This window comes from Trichomycterus rosablanca, chromosome 8 (genome assembly GCF_030014385.1).
Source record: "Trichomycterus rosablanca isolate fTriRos1 chromosome 8, fTriRos1.hap1, whole genome shotgun sequence".
Classification (NCBI taxonomy): domain Eukaryota; kingdom Metazoa; phylum Chordata; class Actinopteri; order Siluriformes; family Trichomycteridae; genus Trichomycterus; species Trichomycterus rosablanca.
Genome location: NC_085995.1, coordinates 41,311,552 through 41,336,214, shown reverse-complemented (window position 1 = coordinate 41,336,214; position 24,663 = coordinate 41,311,552). Strand labels below are relative to the sequence as shown.

At 47.6% G+C, this 24,663-nt stretch overlaps 1 protein-coding gene across 1 annotated transcript; it reads left to right on the top strand.

Annotated features, from left to right (window-relative positions):
- The first annotated feature begins 1,904 nt into the window (after positions 1 to 1,904).
- LOC134319177 (C-terminal-binding protein 1) lies at positions 1,905 to 24,663 on the top strand. Its single transcript, XM_063000207.1, has 9 exons — positions 1,905 to 2,169; positions 7,589 to 7,743; positions 10,208 to 10,352; positions 13,851 to 14,057; positions 14,687 to 14,901; positions 21,304 to 21,434; positions 21,890 to 22,017; positions 22,097 to 22,208; positions 23,669 to 24,663. The coding sequence occupies exons 1-9, from the start codon at positions 2,130 to 2,132 to the stop codon at positions 23,853 to 23,855; spliced, it is 1,320 nt and encodes a 439-aa protein (XP_062856277.1). The 5' UTR covers positions 1,905 to 2,129; the 3' UTR covers positions 23,856 to 24,663.

The following is a 24,663-nucleotide window of genomic DNA, read 5'->3' as shown; positions in this document are numbered from 1 at the left end:
CTAATAACTAATATACATGTGCAGTACCGAGCGCTTCTTTTCACCTTCTTTTCGGGTTCATACGGAGATCCGAATTGCGCACAGAGTGTCACGCACTGATCTCCATCATTCCCCGTCTCAGTGCAGCGCCATCCAGGGTGAGGGACCTGACGGCGTGTTTTACCACTGTGCCACCTGAGCAGTTTAGGTTGAGATGGTGTGCAGATGATCCCATGTGACTGGTTACCAGTAAACTCCAGATCTGAACACTGAACTGGTGGTGTAGTATTTTTTAAATGCCTGTTAGCTGTCGGAGATGGGGATGCTGGGCGGTTGGTGTCCAGTCAGGGCGCCTCACCATGTTTCCAGGCTCTGTGCAGCCGTGTGTATTTGTCCACCATCGTACGCCATCGTGAGGCTCAGATCCTGTTGCAAGCTGTGTTTAATAGGTGTGCTGTCACCTAGTGTTTATATCACGAGTAAATGATGCAGTTAACGATTCTCCGTGCTGCTGCTGTGTGTGTGTGTGTGTGTGTGTGTGTGTGTCAGTGTCAGCATTAGCGAGGTGGCAGGAGGGCATGTCTCCGACAGCGGCATCTTTCTCAGTAGCTTCTCCTTCATTCCCTCCTCTGTTTGTTCCATTTTTTCTACAAAGCCGTATTGTTGTTCAGGCATCTCACGCCTGCAGACGTTCCTTCCCTCCGCCGTCTTCTCCTCCTATAACTGATGAACTGATCACAGGTTGTTTTGCTGGAGACCCTGAGGAGGGTATATTCTCCTGACACGCCCTCCCTTTGATGCCGACCCCTCCTTATTCGCCCGTATGTCGGTGGATCGGTGCGTGAGGTCGATCTCGCTCACGGAGAGTCACGCGCTGATCTCCACGTTCCTCCAATTCTGTACAGACGCCTCGGGCTACTAACCAGGGTCCTTACATAGCCTGAAGACCCCGCCCACTTTTTAGATTAGTGGCTAGGGGGCGCCCAGCCGCCCGGTATCAGAGCTGAGATTCAAACTGGTGCTGGTCAGCCGGCGCCCCTGATTCTAAACTCCTCGGTTGCCACCGGTCGGCTGGGCGCCATCTAGCGGGCATAATCAGCAGTGCCTGCAGCAGACACGGTTCTGCTAGGGCGGGATGACCGGACTATGTGGGTGCGGTGTGAGGACCCTGATTGGCAGATAGAGGCGCTTGTGCAGAGGGGGGGGGTTGGAGCCTATCCCAGCTTTTCAATGGGCACAAGGCACACAGTAACACCCTGGACGGGGCGCCAGTCCATTGCAGGGCACACACACACACACACACACACATTCACCAATTGGGCAATTCAGTGTCTACAATTGCATGTTTTTGTACTGTGGGAGGAAACCGGAGCTCCCGGAGGAAACCCACACAGACACGGGGAGAACATGCAAACTCCACACAGAAAGGACCCGGACCGCCCCGCCTGGGGGTCGAATCCAGGACCTTCTTGCTGTGAGGCGACAGTGCTACCCACCGAGCCACCGTGCCACAGCAGGACGCAGTCAAAAGACGTCATTATTAAATGAAATAAATAAAAACAAAAACGTTTAAACCTTTTTATTAAAGTATTTTTATTTAAAGTACGTAAATGTTTTCTCTTCTTCGTGCTGAGGTTCTTCAGCTGCATTTCCATAATTTTTTTTAGATTCTTTTCGTTTTTTTTCCTTCTCGGGAAACAAAAGATCAATTTAGTGCGAGTGCACGCTCCACCCCATTCCTCTTCCCTCTTCCTTACAGTCACCACACTCTCACACTCTCTCACACACACACACACACACACACACACACACCCACACCCACGTGTGTATTAGTGTGTGTGTGTGTGTGTGCGGGTCAGACAGAGTGTGTGTTGAAATAGAAAGTGAGGAAGCAGGAGGAAGCGCGAGAGCCAGCGATCGAGCGAGGGAGGGAGGGAGGGAGTGGAGAGAGCGCCGGAGAGAAAAAAAGAGAGAGAGCGAGCGGGGTGGGGGAACGCTCGCATATGTTCATGCCTGCGCGTACGCTAGCTGCTCTCGGGTCGCACGGCGGAAAGAAGAAGGAATAAGGCGACACCCGGGCGGCCATATGCTGAGGATCTGGTGGGCGTCTGACTGAGGGGGATCTTCGCCTTTTCGTGGAGCCGTGAACCATGGGGAGCTCGCACTTACTGAACAAAGGCCTGCCTTTAGGTAACCGTCTCGCCTTCTCCTCTCTCTCGCCAGGCAGGGCCCACACGTGAGGAAGCAATGCACGCTAGGCGATCGTTTGGGCGTCTCGTCTGGGCTAGAAGTGTGCCTCCCCTTCCCCCTCATCCCACCCCCTTTCCCCAAACCTACCCCCTACCCCCTACCCCCTTACCCCTCTACTCTCTCTCTCTCTCTCTCTTTACCTATTATCTTTTTACCCCGGTCATCCATCCTGCCTTCACACTGCTGCTGCGTCCGCATGTTTTCACCCCCCCTCTTTAACCACCGCCATTTATTTTTCTTTCTCTTTTCGGCGTGCATGCTGGTGTACATGCTGGCGGCAGCACGGTCGCTTCTCCTCGGCATGGAAAATCCGACGGGTTCGGCAAGGACACTGGAAATGTGGCTTCCAGTCCAGGCCTCGAACCGCTTCCTAATCTCAGGAGTGATCATACAGGAGGACATTTTTCCTGAAGGGTCCGACCACGGAAAGAGCAAAATGAATCGCAGCATTAACTTTAATTCACACACAGGACAGAGAGCAGTACGGTTCCTGTCTCGCTACCTGATGGGGTCGTTTTTATTTAATTTATTACAATAGAGGAGGAGGATGGAGGAATTACCACATTTTTATTTTTATTTACACCAGTACATGCAGATTTGATACTAGTAGCTTTTATTTCATGCATCAGATTCATCCACTCGTCTGCTCCGCATGTTTGCTCGAGAGTTTTGTTTGTTATTTTAATCTGATCACACAGACCGCCGTAATAATCACCTCACGGTGCTCGACCAGCATCTGATTCACTTCTTACTATATTTATTTAGAGAGGAAGTCTGATCATGACCTTTACATTTACACAAACGTAATGAGCCCTAACCCGGAGCGTCGCTCTGGCCTGACGTGTTTAGTCCGTGTTTTGGTTTTGGCGCTCGGCTCTTCATGCAAATCCAGACAGCGGGTGTCAGTGTAATTTATCTATCACCCTGAACAGCCGAGGCAGCCTCGCTCGGCCGTATTTACACCTCTAGCCTCGTGTTGACGTTTGGTGCGCTAACTGGATCTTGTACACAAATGCTTTTCCTCTTCCGTGCCTCCGTGATGGAGCAGGATTTACCTGCATCAGACGCAAACAAACCTCGACCGTGACCCTCTCCGAGGATCATCCAGAGATGTACACAAAATACGAGTCCGTACATATATTATAAATATAGCGTAGAAATAAAGAAATAATCTGTAAATTCAGATAAAAACAACAACAGATTAGCGAGTGTATTTAGCCGTTTTACTTCGTGTCTTTACTTTCCTCCTCATTGTGTAAATGAATGTAATTTCTGTAACAAGAAGGTTCCAGTTAAAAGCTTCAACTGATACGTTTTGTTTTCATTACAGAACAAAAGCGCTCGATAAATCACGGCACAGCGGCCAAAATCCCAAACACAGCAAAAACAATCATAACCGCTGCTTACCTTAGCTTCTGTTCTTCCAGATGCTATTACATTTATAAGCGTGTGTCCCATTAGGAACAGAATCCGTTATTTTGTAAATGTGCTTATAATTAAAAACCTCCAAACTTTTCCCGGTGGTGAAGTAAAACAGGAAGTCGTTAGAAAGCCGATCGAGCGTTTCATTACCGCGTCATCTGTGTGACGCAAACCGAATAAATGCAAATAACAGCATTTCTTACTAACAATTACAATCAGAAGCTCTGATTGGTTCAGAAAGCGCTCTTTCACCCCGGTTGTTACTGTGAAGTGCACTACGTAGGGTATTCCACCATTTTAAGTAGGGGTTCGGTGCTAAGTGTGCATGTGAACATAAAGAACTGTATCGTGTCAGCAGATCCACACGTCTTGCAGAATTATTAACACGTAACATAATTATACAACAGGACAGAAGTGAACCCATGCCTGTATGTAGGGTCCAGTCCCAATTTCCTTTCACCTCTCTGTGTTGATCACCTCAGGTTTTTCTTTATCAAACTGAACCTTAATCAGAAACCTGTTAGCTCGACGTTTAATCAGCAGTTGCTTCTTGCCTCTAGTTCCAAATGCTGACAGAGCGAATCGTGTTTATTATATTTATAACATGTTTGTGCCATTTGTTACACCAGTACCACACTGGTACATCAGCTAAAAACTGACAGCAGTACACCTGTAGCCTTACACTCTGACTGATTCCCTAGGGAGGGTTTGATCCAAGGATAGATTGACAGACAGACAGAAATGGACAGACAGACAGTGATAGATAGATTTCGTAGTACAAATACAAAATAACAAAAACAACACAGAAGATTTAAGGTGCAGGACTAGTATTCAGGAGGGTGCTGGTTCAAGGCCCATCATCACCAACCTGCCACTTTTGGGGCCCTGAGCAAGTCCCTTAAAGGTACCCTAATTCATTCATTTTGTTAGACCTTCAAGACTGTAGGATTGAGAAGAATAACCATTTACAGCGATTATTTAGCGTCTGTGCCCCGCCTGTGAGAGTGTCGTCAGTTTCCCATGAACAGCTTAAGCAGAAGCTCGTCATGTTGGCGTGTCGTTGCTATAAAGACGCTAATTCAGACATTTACACCTCGGGGTGAAGCGTTCTGAACAACAACGACGTCTGAACAGATTCAAACTCCTACTGTTGTTTGTTTTGTGCATGTTTGCTGCACTAAGTATTTAAATATGATGCATTATGAGAAAATGTGCTTAATATATTGGAGACTGTTTTTCAAAAATTACAGATTTGAGGGATTTATAAAGAAAAGAGCCACATTTCACATCAGTCATTAAATTTCACTTATATATTAAATAATAGAATAAATAGAAGCTACGATCAGAGGCGATGCAACCTGCCTGTGGGCCCAGGGGCTACGGCTGCTTGTGGGCCCCCACATATAGTTTTCATAATCAGTACACAAGACAACAGAGTTCAGTGGCGTAACTAGGAGCTCATGGGCCCCAGTGCAAAAAAAAAAATTATATATATATATATATAGGTCTAGTAACGTTAAGTAAGTTACAAAGATTCCAAAATCCCTTCATGCCGGGACCAAGGCGAGTCTAACTAAACTAACTGCAGGATGTCCCGAACGCACATATATAAACCTGGTGCTGCATTCTGATTGGCTGAGCGGAATGTCACTCACATACTAGCTTTAACATTCACGTCGCTTAACTGAAACCACCAATCAAGCTTCCTCATTCTTATTAACCAAAATAACAAAATAAATAAAAAATAAAACAGCCAATCGGGGCCCTCAATTATTCAGGGCCCCTGGGCTGAAGCCCAGGTAAGCCCGTGCATTAAATCGCCCCTGGCTACGATACACAGCACAGCTACATTAATAGTTGACTATAAACCTAGAACATCCAGCGACAGTGCGAGGCTTCATGTTCCGTCTCAAATACCAAAATTCTCCTCCGTGTTTCTCATCCTCAGAGTCGTGTTTTTCGCTGCTTTACACCGTTCCACATCTTGGACATTCTGACTGAGCGATTGCTAACTGAATTGCCGTAGGATCGCTAGGACGCCTCATAGTGCAGATTAACCAATAAACGTGAGGCACTTGAACGCTGCACGAATTCAAAACGTTGAATCGCTAAATACAAACATTAAAGTCTGAATTTCACAGCAAATTACAGATAGCACGCCACAGGAAGTGGCTCATTTCCCGCGTTGTGATGCGATTTTCACAGTTGTGAATTAGATTAATGACAAATCTACACAGATCAGAGAGTGTATGGATGTGACGTGTGTTTGAGTTCAATCGTGTCCTTGATTGTTGTTGTCCTTATTTAGCCTGATTGAATGGAGGACACACATTAGGGAGGAAACTGATGGGTGTGTATGACAGTGAGTTTGTGTATATATATATATACACCGATCAGCCCTAACATTAAAACCACCTCCTTGTTTCTACACTCACTGTCCATTTTATCAGCTCCACTTACCATATAGAAGCACTTTGTAGTTCTACAATTACTGACTGTAGTCCATCTGTTTCTCTACATGATTTGTTAGCCCCCTTTCACCCTGTTCTTCAGTGGTCAGGACCCCCACAGAGCAGGTATTATTTAGGTGGTGGATGATTCTCAGCACTGCAGTGACACTGACATGGTGCTGGTGTGTTAGTGTGTGCTGTGCTGGTATGAGTGGATCAGACACAGCAGCGCTGCTGGAGTTTTTAAACACTGTGTCCACTCACTGTCCACTCTATTAGACACTCCTACCTAGTCGGTCCACCTTGTAGATGTAAAGTCAGAGACGATCGCTCATCTATTGCTGCGGTTTGAGTCGCTCATCTTCTAGACCTTCATCAGAGCTCACAGGACGCTGCCCACGGGGCGCTGTCGGCTGGATATTTTTGGTTGGTGGACGATTCTCGGTCTAGCAGTGACAGTGAGGTGTTTAAAAACTCCAGCAGCGGCTGCTGTGTCTGATCCACTCATACCAGCACAACACACACTAACACACCAGCACCATGTCAGTGTCACTGCAGTGCTGAGAATCATCCACCACCTAAATAATACCTGCTCTGTGGTGGTCCTGTGGGGGTCCTGACCATTGAAGAACAGCATGAAAAGGGGTAACAAAGCATGTAGAGAAACAGATGGACTACAGTCAGTAATTGTAGAACTTCAAAGTGCTTGTGTTTGTGTCATTTTGAGGTGAATATTTGAACGTAATGTAAATTAAATACCCAAAACAACAGCCTGTGAAGGCTTATTTCTCGTGTGTGTGTGTGTGTGTGTGTGTGTGTGTGTGTGTGTGTGTGTGTATGTATTATATGGTCCTGCAGTCAATTTTTGGAAATCGTCTCGGTTGGAGGAACCTTGAATGCTCGTGTTTGTTTTTAGCCCTGAAGCAGGAACTGATTTTGTGTTTTTATTATTTCTGCGTGGTGGACGCGGCGGGTCTGTTAATGACCCGTACGGTCGGTGACTATAACATCAGTGGCTGGATGGATGGATGGTCAGAAGCCAGCTCTAACCTCCGGGCTTTTTCTGGGCTTAAACATTGACCGTCGCACCATTTGAAGGGTCATTTTGAAGGATATTCGGCTCAGTGTTGCTATCGTGGAGATCGTTTTAGACTTGTGGGGTCGTGAGTAATCATCGCTGGTCTTGGAAGGCAGTGTCAGACATGATGGAACAAAATCGGTGGGTGGCGCGAGTCAGAATCCTAGCTGGTGCTATCAACCTAGCCAGGTGTCCAAACAGGCACAATTGGCGTCTGAGCTTTACCGTCATTGTACAACTGTGACCTCTGCTGTTAGGTCAGGGCACTGCACCAGCGGTGAGGTATTTCCCGGGTTCGTTGCGTCTCTTTGTAGGTTGTACGATCTTCTGTAAGACTCCGTCACTGGTAGGTGAAAATATGTGGTGCGAGTGAGTGAACACGTTCTGTTCTGTTCTTCTCTCTGTGCAGGCATCAGGCCTCCAATACTAAACGGACCCATGCACCCTCGCCCCCTGGTGGCGCTGCTGGACGGCCGCGACTGCACGGTGGAGATGCCCATCCTGAAGGACGTGGCCACGGTGGCCTTCTGCGACGCCCAGTCCACCCAGGAGATCCACGAGAAGGTAGACGTCTGTCCCGTCGTACGGGGGGAAGCAGGACTTGCACCTCGGTTTTGTGAATATGAACGTCCTCGCTGTGTTTGTTGCATTATTAGCATGTTTGGAACACGTTCAGGCCTGACCTAGTGAGCTGGGTGGAATTTCCCAGAAATAAAAAGGAGAAATTCACACTCAAGTAGTTTTAACACAGAGGGATTCTTATAAAAATAGCTTAAAAACATCTTACTACTACTACTACTAATAATAGTTTCCTAAATAATAATAATAATAATAATATGATTAATAATAATAATAATTTCCTAAATAATAATAATAGTAATAATAATAATAATAAAAATTATAATAATTTTCTAATTAATAATAATAATAATAATAGTAATAGTAACAATAATAATAACAATTTTCTAAATAATAATAGTAATAATCATTATAATAATAATAATAAAAAAATAAATAAAAATAATAATAATCATTAAAATAACAAAATAATAATAATAATAATGATGATAGAAAAAAATAATAAAACAATAATATAATAATAATAATAATCGTTATAATAATAATAATAATAATAATAATCATTATTATAATAATAATAATAATAATAATAATAAAAACCTCGACTTTATTCCAAATGAATATGAACTGTGCTCAGAAACAATCACTGTACCACTTTATTAGGAACACCAGTCTGCTTCATCTGCTTCATTATTTATACAGCTAAACTTTGTGGGAATACAATTACTGACTGTAGCCCATTTGTTGCTCTGTGCATTTTGGCGACCCCCTGTAGAACATTTATCAACTGAAAACCAGTTAACCTGACTGAATGTTTTTGTACTGTGGGAGGAAACCGGAGCCCCCGGAGGAAACCCACACAGACACGGGGAGAACATGCAAACTCCGCACAGAAAGGACCCGGACCGCCCCACCTGGGGATCGAACCCAGGACCTTCTTGCTGTGAGGCGACAGTGCTACCCACCGAGCCACCATGCCGCCCTACATCATATCAGAAGCTCTTAAATGAAATATATCGCGGTATATATACCGATGTATCATAACCGAACTTCCCTAACACGTTCACATGTAAATGTTCCTCCTCTATAAAACCTGACTGTGGTTCTTCCTGTTACTGCTGACTTGCACTTTTGGTTCTGGATGAACTCCAGGCTCCCCATCGCTCCTCCAGCGTTTGCAGATCTGGATGGTTCTCCTCGTTTCCTCCCCGTCCTCCATCACAAGCCAAATCAAACTTCCTCTGCTGAATAAACGGGGGAGTCACACACTTCCCGTCACAACGACAGGAAACTTGCACACACCGGACTGTGTTCTCTCTACCGGCCGTCAGATTCTGAGGTTCAAACCAGAATCAGAATCACTTTATTAATAATAAATATTAAAACCACCTCCTTGTTTCTACACTCACTGTCCATTTTATCAGCTCCACTTACCATATAGAAGCACTTTGTAGTTCTACAATTACTGACTGTAGTCCATCTGTTTCTCTGCATGCTTTGTTACCCCCTTTCCCCCTGTTCTTCAATGGTCAGGACCCCCACAGGAGCTGATAAAATGGACAGTGAGTGTAGAAACATGGAGGTAGTTTTAATGTTATGGCTGATCGGTGTAACATACTGTGGGAAGCGGCCGGCTCGCCGTTATAGAAAGGCAAAGGACGTCATCTAGCGGGCATAATTGGCAGTACCTGCAGCAGACAGGGTTCTGCTAGGGTGGGATGACCGGACTATGTGGACGGGGTCTTCAATCGCTGTGTAAGGACCTTGATTAGCAGATAGAGGCGCCTGTGCAGAGTGCATGGGTTCTGTTAAGGGCTAAGCGCGGGTCGGAGGAGGCGTGAGCAGCAATATACCCACCTCAACTGCAATCAGAGATCCACCAGCAGGGGGAGACAAACTGACCACGATAAATTGGGAGAAAATGGGAAACAGGAAAGGGCCTTCCCTAAACCTTTGGTACAAACCTAGAAGCATGTGATTTCCTTTAAATGATAGATTTATTTCACCTTGTAGCTGTTGTAGCAGTTGTAGCTGAAAGACATGAATTCCAAAAGTAGAAGAGGCGTCCCAATACTTTTGTCCATTCCTACTTTTAGTATTTATGGGTCGCCACTGTGGATTGCAGACCTGATCTAGCACAGCGGTGCTATCAGCAAGCTGGGCGTCCATACAGACACGATTTGTTCTGTGTAAGGGGGTTTGGTAACTGAGGCCCTGTGATGGACTGATGTTCTGTCCAGAGTGTTCCCTGGTGAAACCGGACGTGTCACAAATCTGATCAGGATCGCTGTGCCACCAGAGCTCCTCTTATGAATAAAAAACAACACAAACAAACCATATGAATATTTCTGTGATCTGAACACAGTAGAGTTTATGACCCGCTGAACTGAAATGTAAATGAATGTATTTCTGATTTGGATGAATCCGTTTCTCTCCGTGTGTTCCTCAGGTGCTGAACGAGGCGGTGGGCGCCCTCATGTACCACACCATCACACTCATGCGCGAGGACCTGGAGAAGTTCAAAGCTCTTCGGATCATCGTGCGCATCGGCAGCGGCTTCGACAACATCGACATCAAATCCGCCGGAGAACTAGGTACGACGATATTACAGACAGAGCCTCAGAACCGGTGTGTCACAGTGTGCCACTGATCTACAACTCATCTGCAACATCTCCCTTTTTAAAATCTATCAACATTAAACTCTTTGAACTGACAAGGATATGAGATCAATACTCAGCCCTGAGCAACAATCAGTCACTTATTATGAGCCCAGTCTTTGAGGAGGTCGTGACTGACGACCAAAGCGGGTAGTGATAGTCTTTTCCTGGGGTGTTGCACGCCCGTGTGTTGACACATATGGAGCTTGCTGTACCTGGTCAGTGGACCGTTTTAGGTCATTGTTCTGCTGCCGGCTCTCTCTGTGCATGGTGTTTTCATCACTGAGCTCCACGGCATCCGTGTACCCGGGTGGTGCGAGTTCGCTGTGGTCCTGTGCCTTCAGTTCTGCCTTTCTCAAGTCCACACGATTACGTCTATAAAACGTGCCTTACGTTCACCATGTATGATCGTGGGCAAACTTTGGCCACACATAGTCCTACGCCATCGGCCAGTGCGATCCCCTGGGAGAGGCTTCATCCTAACTGGATCACCAATGTTCAGTTCTGGTAGATCTTTGGCTCTAGTGTCGTCTGTCGTCTCCGTCAGCCACTTTCGGAAGGAGCAAACTGTCAGCCACCGGGAGCGAGGTTTTAAGTCGTCTAGACATCAGCCTTTGTGCAGGACTACTGTCTATACCTTGTGTAGGTGTGTTGCACCTGTGGAGGATGTCCATCCAAGGATCCGTGCCATCCAGTCTGGCCCTTTTGCTCAGCGATTTCACTATCTTGATAGCCGATTCGCCTTCCTGTTAGATTTTGGATGCAGAGGAGAGGATGTGACGTGTGAACCCCCACTGCTCTGCAAATTTTGTGAACTGCTCACAAGCACACGTATCAAGTCCTACAGCTATTTGTACAGAATAAAATGATTACAAATGTTAAAAAATGTTAATCCTAATTAATATTACCTGGTAAAGTAGATAGTAGTAGAGAAGTGTTGATAAATTTGCACGTGACCGAGACCCAATAAACAGTTAAGAAACTTTCAACTTTCACCTGATTTAATTTATTTTGGCTAATTTGTCACATTTATTTATTTATCACAACAGATAAAAATACTCTCCCTCAGGCACAGCTAGGTGTGCTTGATGATAAAGCTGCACGTAAACAAGATCGGACGACGCTTCGCTTACCGCCGCCTACCACGATACTGCGCAGTTCCAAATTCAGAAATAACCATTTTAAATTTATTTCGTTTATGTTTGTTTACATCTTTGTAAGTTCATTAGTTGAGGATTTGCATCTAGAGGACTTACTGTATATATATATATACAGTGTATCACAAAAGTGAGTACACCCCTCACATTTCTGCAAATATTTCATTATATCTTTTCATGGGACAACACTATAGACATGAAACTTGGATATAACTTAGAGTAGTCAGTGTACAGCTTGTATAGCAGTGTAGATTTACTGTCTTCTGAAAATAACTCAACACACAGCCATTAATGTCTAAATAGCTGGCAACATAAGTGAGTACACCCCACAGTGAACATGTCCAAATTGTGCCCAAATGTGTCGTCGTCCCTCCCTGGTGTCATGTGTCAAGGTCCCAGGTGTAAATGGGGAGCAGGGCTGTTAAATTTGGTGTTTTGGGTACAATTCTCTCATACTGGCCACTGGATATTCAACATGGCACCTCATGGCAAAGAACTCTCTGAGGATGTGAGAAATAGAATTGTTGCTGTCCACAAAGATGGCCTGGGCTATAAGAAGATTGCTAACACCCTGAAACTGAGCTACAGCATGGTGGCCAAGGTCATACAGCGGTTTTCCAGGACAGGTTCCACTCGGAACAGGCTTCGCCAGGGTCGACCGAAGAAGTTGAGTCCACGTGTTCGGCGTCATATCCAGAGGTTGGCTTTAAAAAATAGACACATGAGTGCTGCCAGCATTGCTGCAAAGGTTGAAGACGTGGGAGGTCAGCCTGTCAGTGCTCAGACCATACGCCGCACACTGCATCAACTCGGTCTGCATGGTCGTCATCCCAGAAGGAAGCTGACGCACAAGAAAGGCAGCAAACAGTTTGCTGAAAACAAGCAGTCCAAGAACATGGATTACTGGAATGCCCTGTGGTCTGACGAGACCAAGATAAACTTGTTTGGCTCAGATGGTGTCCAGCATGTGTGGCGGCGCCCTGGTGAGAAGTACCAAGACAACTGTATCTTGCCTACAGTCAAGCATGGTGGTGGTAGCATCATGGTCTTGGGCTGCATGAGTGTTGCTGGCACTGGGAAGCTGCAGTTCATTGAGGGAAACATGAATTCCAACATGTACTGTGACATTCTGAAACAGAGCATGATCCCCTCCCTTCGAAAACTGGGCCTCATGGCAGTTTTCCAACAGGATAACGACCCCAAACACAACCTCCAAGATGACAACTGCCTTGCTGAGGAAGCTGAAGGTAAAGGTGATGGACTAAACCCAATTGAGCACCTGTGGCGCATCCTCAAGTGGAAGGTGGAGGAGTTCAAGGTGTCTAACATCCACCAGCTCCGTGATGTCATCATGGAGGAGTGGAAGAGGATTCCAGTAGCAACCTGTGCAGCTCTGGTGAATTCCATGCCCAGGAGGGTTAAGGCAGTGCTGGATAATAATGGTGGTCACACAAAATATTGACACTTTGGGCACAATTTGGACATGTTCACTGTGGGGTGTACTCACTTATGTTGCAGCTATTTAGACATTAATGGCTGTGTGTTGAGTTATTTTCAGAAGACAGTAAATCTACACTGTTATACAAGTTGTACACTGACTACTCTAAGTTATATCCAAGTTTCATGTCTATAGTGTTGTCCCATGAAAAGATATAATAAAATATTTGCAGAAATGTGAGGGGTGTACTCACTTTTGTGATACACTGTATATATATGCACTCAATAGGTATTCAATTACTGACTGTGGTCTGCCTGTTGCTCTGTAACTTTTGTGACCCATCCATACCCTATTTACCAACCCCAATAGGACCACATTGACCAGATGATGTTTGTAATGACGTGATAGTGTGTAGTCCTGTGTATGTGTGAGTGCAGCAGGTGCGGCAGTGTTGTTAGGATTTGTTGTTGGCCTCTTTATTAGGAACACCTACCCTGTTAGCGCTGGTTGTAAGTAAGACAGTTTTTGATCACTGGATGCTGGTGGCAAGTGTTTTTATAGAAATCCCAACAATGCTGCTGCACCTGCTGCACTCATACCAAACCAACAAACACAACCAGGTCATTACCATGTTTGATCCTCCACCTGGACCTCATCTGGTCAGTGGGGGTCCGATGAGGATATGTTTTAATTGGGCTTCACAAAGATCAAGAAATTACAGACTACACAGACTACAGTTAGTAATTGTATACCCACTGTGCATTTATAAGTAGGTGGGGCTTATAAAATAGCCAATGAATGCCCTCAGTGAGTGTGTGTATGATTGTACTTGCTCTGTAGGCATCGCGGTGTGTAACATGCCCTCAGCATCGGTGGAAGAAACGGCCGACTCCACAATCTGTCACATCCTCAACCTGTACAGACGCACCACCTGGCTGCACCAGGCCCTCCGCGAGGGCACGCGGGTCCAGAGCGTGGAGCAGATCCGAGAGGTGGCGTCCGGAGCCGCCCGCATCCGAGGGGAGACGCTGGGCATCATCGGCCTCGGTGAGACGCTTTTATTTTTAAGATACCCCCCCCTCACACACACCCACTCAATTCTCGATTTCTTCTAATTTGGCAAATGTGTCACTTTTATTTATTTATGAATATAACAGTAAATAAAAATACATTTTTATTTTTATACTTTATAAAAATCACATTTTATTCAGTCCTGACTTCTTTTCACCTGCTGGTGATGGAGTCTCCCAGAGAGCAGCAAGGCGTACGGATCGTCGTGTTATGCTCTATGAGTATTAACAACGACCAGCCAGCAATAAGGAACCCTGTCAGCCATCCCTCTTTCAGGCACAACTTACTTTGCCTGTTAGACACCCAGCCAGGTTAATAGTACTGCAGAGATCCAAACTTGAAAGCTCGATAAACTATAAACTGCTTACTTTTTTTTGTTCTCAGTCTCTACCATACTGATAAACCTCACAAAGAAATGAGTAACCGTGCCGATTCTATGAAAGTAATTCATATGTTCACCTGGATGATCTGGATGATCTGTCATGCCAGTAAAGTTGTAAACCCAGCGTTTTTGGTAGATGTCAGCCTCTATATTGATGTTTAGGATGAGCAGATGAGCACATTATTATTTTTATTGACTAATATGTTTTATGTTTGAATCCCAGGGCGTGTCGGTCAGGCCGTAGCTCTGAGAGCCAAAGCGTTTGGATTTAACGTGATCTTTTATGATCCGTACCTGTCGGACGGGATGGAGCGAGCGCTGGGACTGCAGAGGGTCAACACCCTACAGGACCTGCTGTTCCACTCCGACTGTGTTACACTGCACTGCAGCCTGAACGAGCACAACCACCACCTCATCAACGACTTCACTATCAAACAGGTAACAACCGCCCCTCAACAACCCCCTCAACACCCCCCCCCCCACAACCACCACCTCATCAACGACTTCACTATCAAACAGGTAACAACCGCCCCTCAACAACCCCCTCAACACCCCCCCCCCCACAACCACCACCTCATCAACGACTTCACTATCAAACAGGTAACAACCGCCCCTCAACAACCCCCTCAACACCCCCCCCCCACAACCACCACCTCATCAACGACTTCACTATCAAACAGGTAACAACCGCCCCTCAACAACCCCCTCAACACCCCCCCATAACCACCACCTCATCAACGACTTCACTATCAAACAGGTAACAACCGCCCCTCAACAACCCCCTCAACACCCCCCCCCCACAACCACCACCTCATCAACGACTTCACTATCAAACAGGTAACAACCGCCCCTCAACAACCCCCTCAACACCCCCCCATAACCACCACCTCATCAACGACTTCACTATCAAACAGGTAACAACCGCCCCTCAACAACCCCCTCAACACCCCCCCATAACCACCACCTCATCAACGACTTCACTATCAAACAGGTAACAACCGCCCCTCAACAACCCCCTCAACACCCCCCCCCCACAACCACCACCTCATCAACGACTTCACTATCAAACAGGTAACAACCGCCCCTCAACAACCCCCTCAACACCCCCCCATAACCACCACCTCATCAACGACTTCACTATCAAACAGGTAACAACCGCCCCTCAACAACCCCCTCAACACCCCCCCCCCCACAACCACCACCTCATCAACGACTTCACTATCAAACAGGTAACAACCGCCCATCAACAACCCCCTCAACACCCCCCCCCCCCCCCCCACAACCACCACCTCATCAACGACTTCACTATCAAACAGGTAACAACCGCCCCTCAACAACCCCCTCAACACCCCCCCCCCACAACCACCACCTCATCAACGACTTCACTATCAAACAGGTAACAACCGCCCCTCAACAACCCCCTCAACACCCCCCCATAACCACCACCTCATCAACGACTTCACTATCAAACAGGTAACAACCGCCCCTCAACAACCCCCTCAACACCCCCCCATAACCACCACCTCATCAACGACTTCACTATCAAACAGGTAACAACCGCCCCTCAACAACCCCCTCAACCACCCCCACCCACCACCTCATCAACGACTTCACTATCAAACAGGTAACAACCGCCCCTCAACAACCCCCTCAACACCCCCCCATAACCACCACCTCATCAACGACTTCACCATCAAACAGGTAACAACCGCCCCTCAACAACCCCCTCAACACCCCCCCATAACCACCACCTCATCAACGACTTCACTATCAAACAGGTAACAACCGCCCCTCAACAACCCCCTCAACCACCCCCACCCACCACCTCATCAACGACTTCACTATCAAACAGGTAACAACCGCCCCTCAACAACCCCCTCAACACCCCCCCCCCCACAACCACCACCTCATCAACGACTTCACTATCAAACAGGTAACAACCGCCCCTCAACAACCCCCTCAACACCCCCCCATAACCACCACCTCATCAACGACTTCACTATCAAACAGGTAACAACCGCCCCTCAACAACCCCCTCAACACCCCCCCATAACCACCACCTCATCAACGACTTCACCATCAAACAGGTAACAACCGCCCCTCAACAACCCCCTCAACACCCCCCCATAACCACCACCTCATCAACGACTTCACTATCAAACAGGTAACAACCGCCCCTCAACAACCCCCTCAACACCCCCCCATAACCACCACCTCATCAACGACTTCACTATCAAACAGGTAACAACCGCCCCTCAACAACCTACTCAACCACCCCCACCCACCACCTCATCAACGACTTCACTATCAAACAGGTAACAACCGCCCCTCAACAACCCCCTCAACACCCCCCCATAACCACCACCTCATCAACGACTTCACCATCAAACAGGTAACAACCGCCCCTCAACAACCCCCTCAACACCCCCCCATAACCACCACCTCATCAACGACTTCACTATCAAACAGGTAACAACCGCCCCTCAACAACCCCCTCAACCACCCCCACCCACCACCTCATCAACGACTTCACTATCAAACAGGTAACAACCGCCCCTCAACAACCCCCTCAACACCCCCCCCCCCACAACCACCACCTCATCAACGACTTCACTATCAAACAGGTAACAACCGCCCCTCAACAACCCCCTCAACACCCCCCCATAACCACCACCTCATCAACGACTTCACTATCAAACAGGTAACAACCGCCCCTCAACAACCCCCTCAACACCCCCCCATAACCACCACCTCATCAACGACTTCACCATCAAACAGGTAACAACCGCCCCTCAACAACCCCCTCAACACCCCCCCATAACCACCACCTCATCAACGACTTCACTATCAAACAGGTAACAACCGCCCCTCAACAACCCCCTCAACACCCCCCCATAACCACCACCTCATCAACGACTTCACTATCAAACAGGTAACAACCGCCCCTCAACAACCTACTCAACCACCCCCACCCACCACCTCATCAACGACTTCACTATCAAACAGGTAACAACCGCCCCTCAACAACCCCCTCAACACCCCCCCATAACCACCACCTCATCAACGACTTCACCATCAAACAGGTAACAACCGCCCCTCAACAACCCCCTCAACACCCCCCCATAACCACCACCTCATCAACGACATCACCATCAAACAGGTAACAACCGCCCCTCAACAACCCCCTCAACACCCCCCCATAACCACCACCTCATCAACGACATCACCATCAAACAGGTAACAACCGCCCCTCAACAACCCCCTCAACACCCCCCCCCCACAACCACCACCTCATCAACGACTTCACTATCAAACAGGTAACAACCGCCCCTCAACAACCCCCTCAACACCCCCCCATAACCACCACCTCATCAACGACTTCACCATCAAACAGGTAACAACCGCCCCTCAACAACCCCCTCAACACCCCCCCATAACCACCACCTCATCAACGACTTCACCATCAAACAGGTAACAACCGCCCCTCAACAACCCCCTCAACCACCCCCACCCACCACCTCATCAACGACTTCACTATCAAACAGGTAACAACCGCCCCTCAACAACCCCCTCAACCACCCCCCCCATAAGCACCACCTCATCAACGACATCACCATCAAACAGGTAACAACCACCCCTCAACAACCCCCTCAACCCCCCCCACCCACCACCTCATCAACGACTTCACTATCAAACAGGTAACAACCGCCCCTCAACAACCCCCTCAACCCCCCCCATAACCACCACCTCATCAACAACTTCACTATCAAACAGGTAACAACCGCCCCTCAACAACCCCCTCAACACCCCCCCATAACCACCACCTCATCAACGACTTCACCATCAAACAGGTAACAACCGCCCCTCAACAACCCCCTCAACCACCCCCACCCACCACCTCATCAACGACTTCACTATCAAACAGGTAACAACCACCCCTCAACAACCCCCTCAACCACCCCCCCCATAAGCACCACCTCATCAACGACATCACCATCAAACAGGTAACAACCGCCCCTCAACAACCCCCTCAACCACCCCCACCCACCACCTCATCAACGACTTCACTATCAAACAGGTAACAACCGCCCCTCAACAACCCCCTCAACACCCCCCCATAACCACCACCTCATCAACGACTTCACCATCAAACAGGTAACAACCGCCCCTCAACAACCCCCTCAACCACCCCCACCCACCACCTCATCAACGACTTCACTATCAAACAGGTAACAACCGCCCCTCAACAACCCCCTCAACCCCCCCCATAACCACCACCTCATCAACAACTTCACTATCAAACAGGTAACAACCGCCCCTCAACAACCCCCTCAACACCCCCCCATAACCACCACCTCATCAACAACTTCACTATCAAACAGGTAACAACCACCCCTCAACAACCCCCTCAACCACCCCCCCCATAAGCACCACCTCATCAACGACTTCACCATCAAACAGGTAACAACCACCCCTCAACAACCCCCTCAACCCCCCCCACCCACCACCTCATCAACGACTTCACTATCAAACAGGTAACAACCGCCCCTCAACAACCCCCTCAACCCCCCCCATAACCACCACCTCATCAACAACTTCACTATCAAACAGGTAACAACCGCCCCTCAACAACCCCCTCAACACCCCCCCATAACCACCACCTCATCAACAACTTCACTATCAAACAGGTAACAACCACCCCTCAACAACCCCCTCAACCACCCCCCATAACCACCACCTCATCAACGACTTCACTATCAAACAGGTAACAACCACCCCTCAACAACCACCTCAACCACCCCCCATAACCACCACCTCATCAACGACTTCACCATCAAACAGGTAACAACCGACCCTCAACAACCCCCTCAACACCCCCCCATAACCACCACCTCATCAACGACTTCACTATCAAACAGGTAACAACCGACCCTCAACAACCCCCTCATCCACCCCCCCAACCACCACCTCATCAATGACTTTACTATCAAACAGGTAACAACCACCCCTCAACAACCCCCTCAACACCCCCCCACAACCACCACCTCATCAACAACTTCACTATCAAACAGGTAACAACCACCCCTCAACAACCCCCTCAACACCCCCCCATAACCACCACCTCATCAACGACTTCACTATCAAACAGGTAACAACCACCCCTCAACAACCCCCTCATCCACCCCCCCAACCACCACCTCATCAACGACTTTACTATCAAACAGGTAACAACCACCCCTCAACAACCCCCTCAACACCCCCCCATAACCACCACCTCATCAACGACTTCACTATCAAACAGGTAACAACCACCCCCACCCACCACCTCATCAACGACTTCACCATCAAACAGGTAACAACCGCCCCTCAACAACCCCCTCAACACCCCCCCATAACCACCATCTCATCAACGACTTCACTATCAAACAGGTAACAACCGACCCTCAACAACCCCCTCATCCACCCCCCCAACCACCACCTCATCAACAACTTCACTATCAAACAGGTAACAACCGCCCCTCAACAACCCCCTCAACACCCCCCCATAACCACCACCTCATCAACAACTTCACTATCAAACAGGTAACAACCACCCCTCAACAACCCCCTCAACCACCCCCCATAACCACCACCTCATCAACGACTTCACTATCAAACAGGTAACAACCACCCCTCAACAACCACCTCAACCACCCCCACCCACCACCTCATCAACGACTTCACCATCAAACAGGTAACAACCGACCCTCAACAACCCCCTCAACACCCCCCCATAACCACCACCTCATCAACGACTTCACTATCAAACAGGTAACAACCGACCCTCAACAACCCCCTCATCCACCCCCCCAACCACCACCTCATCAACGACTTTACTATCAAACAGGTAACAACCACCCCTCAACAACCCCCTCAACACCCCCCCACAACCACCACCTCATCAACAACTTCACTATCAAACAGGTAACAACCACCCCTCAACAACCCCCTCAACACCCCCCCATAACCACCACCTCATCAACGACTTCACTATCAAACAGGTAACAACCGACCCTCAACAACCCCCTCATCCACCCCCCCAACCACCACCTCATCAACGACTTTACTATCAAACAGGTAACAACCACCCCTCAACAACCCCCTCAACACCCCCCCACAACCACCACCTCATCAACAACTTCACTATCAAACAGGTAACAACCACCCCTCAACAACCCCCTCAACACCCCCCCATAACCACCACCTCATCAACGACTTCACTATCAAACAGGTAACAACCGACCCTCAACAACCCCCTCATCCACCCCCCCAACCACCACCTCATCAACGACTTTACTATCAAACAGGTAACAACCACCCCTCAACAACCCCCTCAACACCCCCCCACAACCACCACCTCATCAACAACTTCACTATCAAACAGGTAACAACCACCCCTCAACAACCCCCTCAACACCCCCCCATAACCACCACCTCATCAACGACTTCACTATCAAACAGGTAACAACCACCCCTCAACAACCCCCTCATCCACCCCCCCAACCACCACCTCATCAACGACTTTACTATCAAACAGGTAACAACCACCCCTCAACAACCCCCTCAACACCCCCCCATAACCACCACCTCATCAACGACTTCACTATCAAACAGGTAACAACCGACCCTCAACAACCCCCTCATCCACCCCCCCAACCACCACCTCATCAACGACTTCACTATCAAACAGGTAACAACCACCTAATCAACATCTTCACCAAATTCTAATCACTTTATCTATGAACTTGTGAACTTGTAAACCATCACTGACTGTATATTTGTGTTGTGTGTGTGTGTTAGATGCGGCAGGGAGCGTTCCTGGTGAACACGGCGAGAGGAGGGCTGGTGGATGAGAAGGCTCTGGCTCAGGCGCTGAAGGAGGGCAGAATACGCGGAGCAGCTCTGGACGTCCACGAGTCTGAACCATTTAGGTTGGTACTCGCACCTAAACACCTGGAGCATCACTCACACACCTTTCCACACATATTTACACTACAAAGGTGTCGGACGCTCCCTCGTCATTCAGTCAGATCATCACTCAGAATTAAGGCGCCTCAGTAGGAGCATTTTAAGGGATCTAAGGATTTAGACACGCCCTCTTCTCGGGAGTGTAGGATGATGGGAAATGTGTCTGTGTAGAGAGAGAGCTAGGTTTACACACAGTCCCTTTGTGTGTTGAATCCAGAACATGGTCAGGGTGGTATAGTTTATAGTTTCAAGTTGACGCTCCTCAAGATTATTGTACAAGAGAGCTATTGATGCTGTGGATCATTCCCCCTGAGGTGAATTCTACATGGCGCTTGATAAATAAAATCTACAGTATTTCTGAAGAACAGTCGTGGTTCTCTGGTCATACTGCATTTGTCTCATCAACTTTGTGTCTCAGTTTCAGCCAGGGGCCACTGAAGGACGCCCCAAATCTGATCTGCACCCCTCACGCTGCCTGGTACAGCGAGCAGGCCTCCATCGAGATGAGAGAGGAGGCGGCCCGGGAGATCCGCAGAGCCATCACCGGTACGGCACGCCTCCCCTCGGGGCTTTTTTTAATGCGATAATGAAAACCGGGTAACGAGGTTGTTGTGTTTGTTCCCAGGTCGCATCCCAGACAACCTGAAGAACTGCGTAAATAAAGAGTTTCTCACACAGTCCACCCACTGGGCGGGCATGGACCCTGCCATCCACCCGGAGCTCAATGGAGCCTACAGGTACAGTATCAGGGTTCAGCTTAATCACCTAATCCCTCAAAAGAACCCAAGAACAGGTGCGTGTAGATTTATTGATATAGCAGTACTCATGTTCACTGCATGATGGATCTTTAAGCTTTTAATTTCATGGTAGAATCTAGAAACTAGAATGTTGGCGAATAACTTTGTATTATAAAACCACATTTACATCATTAGGCAGAAGTTTTTATCTAAAGCGATTTATGATCAAGAGAGTTCACGAGAGGCTTTATTGTCATTTCAGCTTAATACAAGTACAGCGGTACCTTGAAACTCAACGTCAGTGGGTTCTGGGAGTGGTGTTGACTTTTAAAGACGTCGAGTTTCGAGGTATTTTTCCCCATAAGGATGTTTGGAGAACCTGTTAATGCGTCCATGGTCCCGTGGAGCTGCAGATATTTTAGTCTCATGTAAAATAATGAGGTTGTTTTTGACACTTAAACACTGAAAATAACACAAATATAATATAAACACACTGAAATACAATTACTAACAGTTACACATCAATACCAATACAATAAAAGCTGCACTTTAGTTTTACTTCTTTATTGTTTCCTGACGCTTCTTAATGGTGGAGATGCTTGATGTTGGAATACCGTATTCCCTTCAGCACCGGCGCATTCATACGAGAAGTGATAAAACCGCTTCTGCGCCTCTGTGCCGTTATTTCCTATGAAGTGTGACGGCGGTGTACAAAACTTAGCGTGACTTACTGTAGTAAAACAGCGAGTGAGGAATGTGATTAGTGGAGGAACTTATGAGCAGTAATAATGAAGAGAAGTTTAGTGCTCCTGTCTCCTTCTTTTACTACATTAAACCACGTTAAGCTTTATTCTCAACCAGAATCGTTTTAGACTCTGGGAGAAGCTGATTCTGATTCTCACCATTTCTCAGAAGCTGGAGCTGCAACACAAGTTTAAAAGTGAAACAGGGAGGAGAATCCAGATAAACACAGATACATGTGGAGCTGTAACCCTGGATCTGACGCTTATTCCACACTGATGCAGGTTCAGATCAGATTTACACGCTTATGAGGGTTTAGTGCTCAAGCTGAGCACTGAACAAAGTGACAGTTCACTGTTAATTCATTTTTTTTTTTTAAATGAACACGTTGAGTTTAAGGGTACAAATTTCTCGACAAAGGGTGTTGAGTTTCAAAGATTTTTAGTTCAGGGGACGTCGAATTACAAGGTACCGCTGTACTTACTGAAATGAAACAACGGTCCTTCAGGATCAGGGTGCAAATAATTTGATTAAAGGAAAAGTGAGGAACACAGTAGTGAACACGCCCTGTCCCAACTTTTTAATAAAGAGTGCATCTAGTTTTTCAAAACATGAAATATTAGTACAGTCCTTTTTCCATACTGTCCCAACTTTTTTGGAAGAAGCGGTGTACAGTATAATTAATCGATGTGTGCTAACCGTCCCTCTTTGCCGTGCAGGTACACTTCAGGCGTGGTCAGCCTGGCGTCCGGCGGTCTTATACCACCAGTGGAGGGCATAGTGCCAAGCGCAGTGCCTATCAGCCACAGTCTCCCGCCAGTAGCACACCCGCCCCACGCGCCGTCTCCGGGCCAGACGGGCAAACCCGAGCCCGACCGGGAGCAGCACCCTAACGAGCTATTGTAGCCTCGACGCTGTCGACCCTGTCGTCAAGTTTTGTTTTGTGTTGTACCACTAGAGAACTCTCCAGGTCCCCCTCTACCCCAGAGAAGAGGAGCGGACCGGATCGGAACCAGCCACGAAAAAACAAACACACCCACGACCGTGACTGTCCGTCTAACGTAGCCGAACTCTGAGCGAAGGATCTCGCTTCCTCCCGTACTCTCTTCATCCTCTGTTTGTTAAAAAAGAAAGAATTTGAAAAAGCGACATCGCCCTACAGCGCCTCCTGCTGGTTTAGATTGACGTTTCCCTTTCCTCTCTGTGTCTGATTGGTTTGTTGTCCAAAAAATAATCAGCCGTAGTTTCAGGATGTACGACTTCTGTGTACAGTTTTTAGATTCTGACGAGTTGTTTGTAGAAAAGAAAAAAAGAAAAACAGCATCACTCATGAATCACAGATATTCCACACACACACACACACACACACATGCACGCCAATCTTTTTTTTTAAATCAACTTTTTAATTGTTTGTACCATTTTTATTTCTGATATTATTTAAAAAGCCCCGAAAGAGGCCGGTTTTGCACACCCTCTCAGGAAAAATGAACCCCCACACACCTCCACGACCACACCTCCACCTTCACCTCGTCCTCCCGGAATCAAACCCCACGGTGCATTGTTTCTGTACTCGTGCGCCTTTCTGTAGTCCGACAAAGTATACCACGGTCTTCATTTGTATTCTTTCCTGCTCCTGTTTGTTAGCTTAGCATGTGCTACCTTACGTGTAAAAGGTAAAACAGATTAAAAAAAGGTCCGTCTCGTGAAAAGCCGG

What these genes read in the sequence shown, in the direction of transcription:
- LOC134319177 (XM_063000207.1), top strand. Translation starts at nt 2,130, where the DNA reads ATGGGGAGCTCGCACTTACTGAACAAAGGCCTGCCTTTAG. An exon ending in CCCAGGAGATCCACGAGAAG is followed by an intron (nt 7,744 to 10,207) that starts GTAGACGTCTGT and finishes TGTGTTCCTCAG; the next exon opens with GTGCTGAACGAGGCGGTGGG. An exon ending in CAAATCCGCCGGAGAACTAG is followed by an intron (nt 10,353 to 13,850) that starts GTACGACGATAT and finishes CTTGCTCTGTAG; the next exon opens with GCATCGCGGTGTGTAACATG.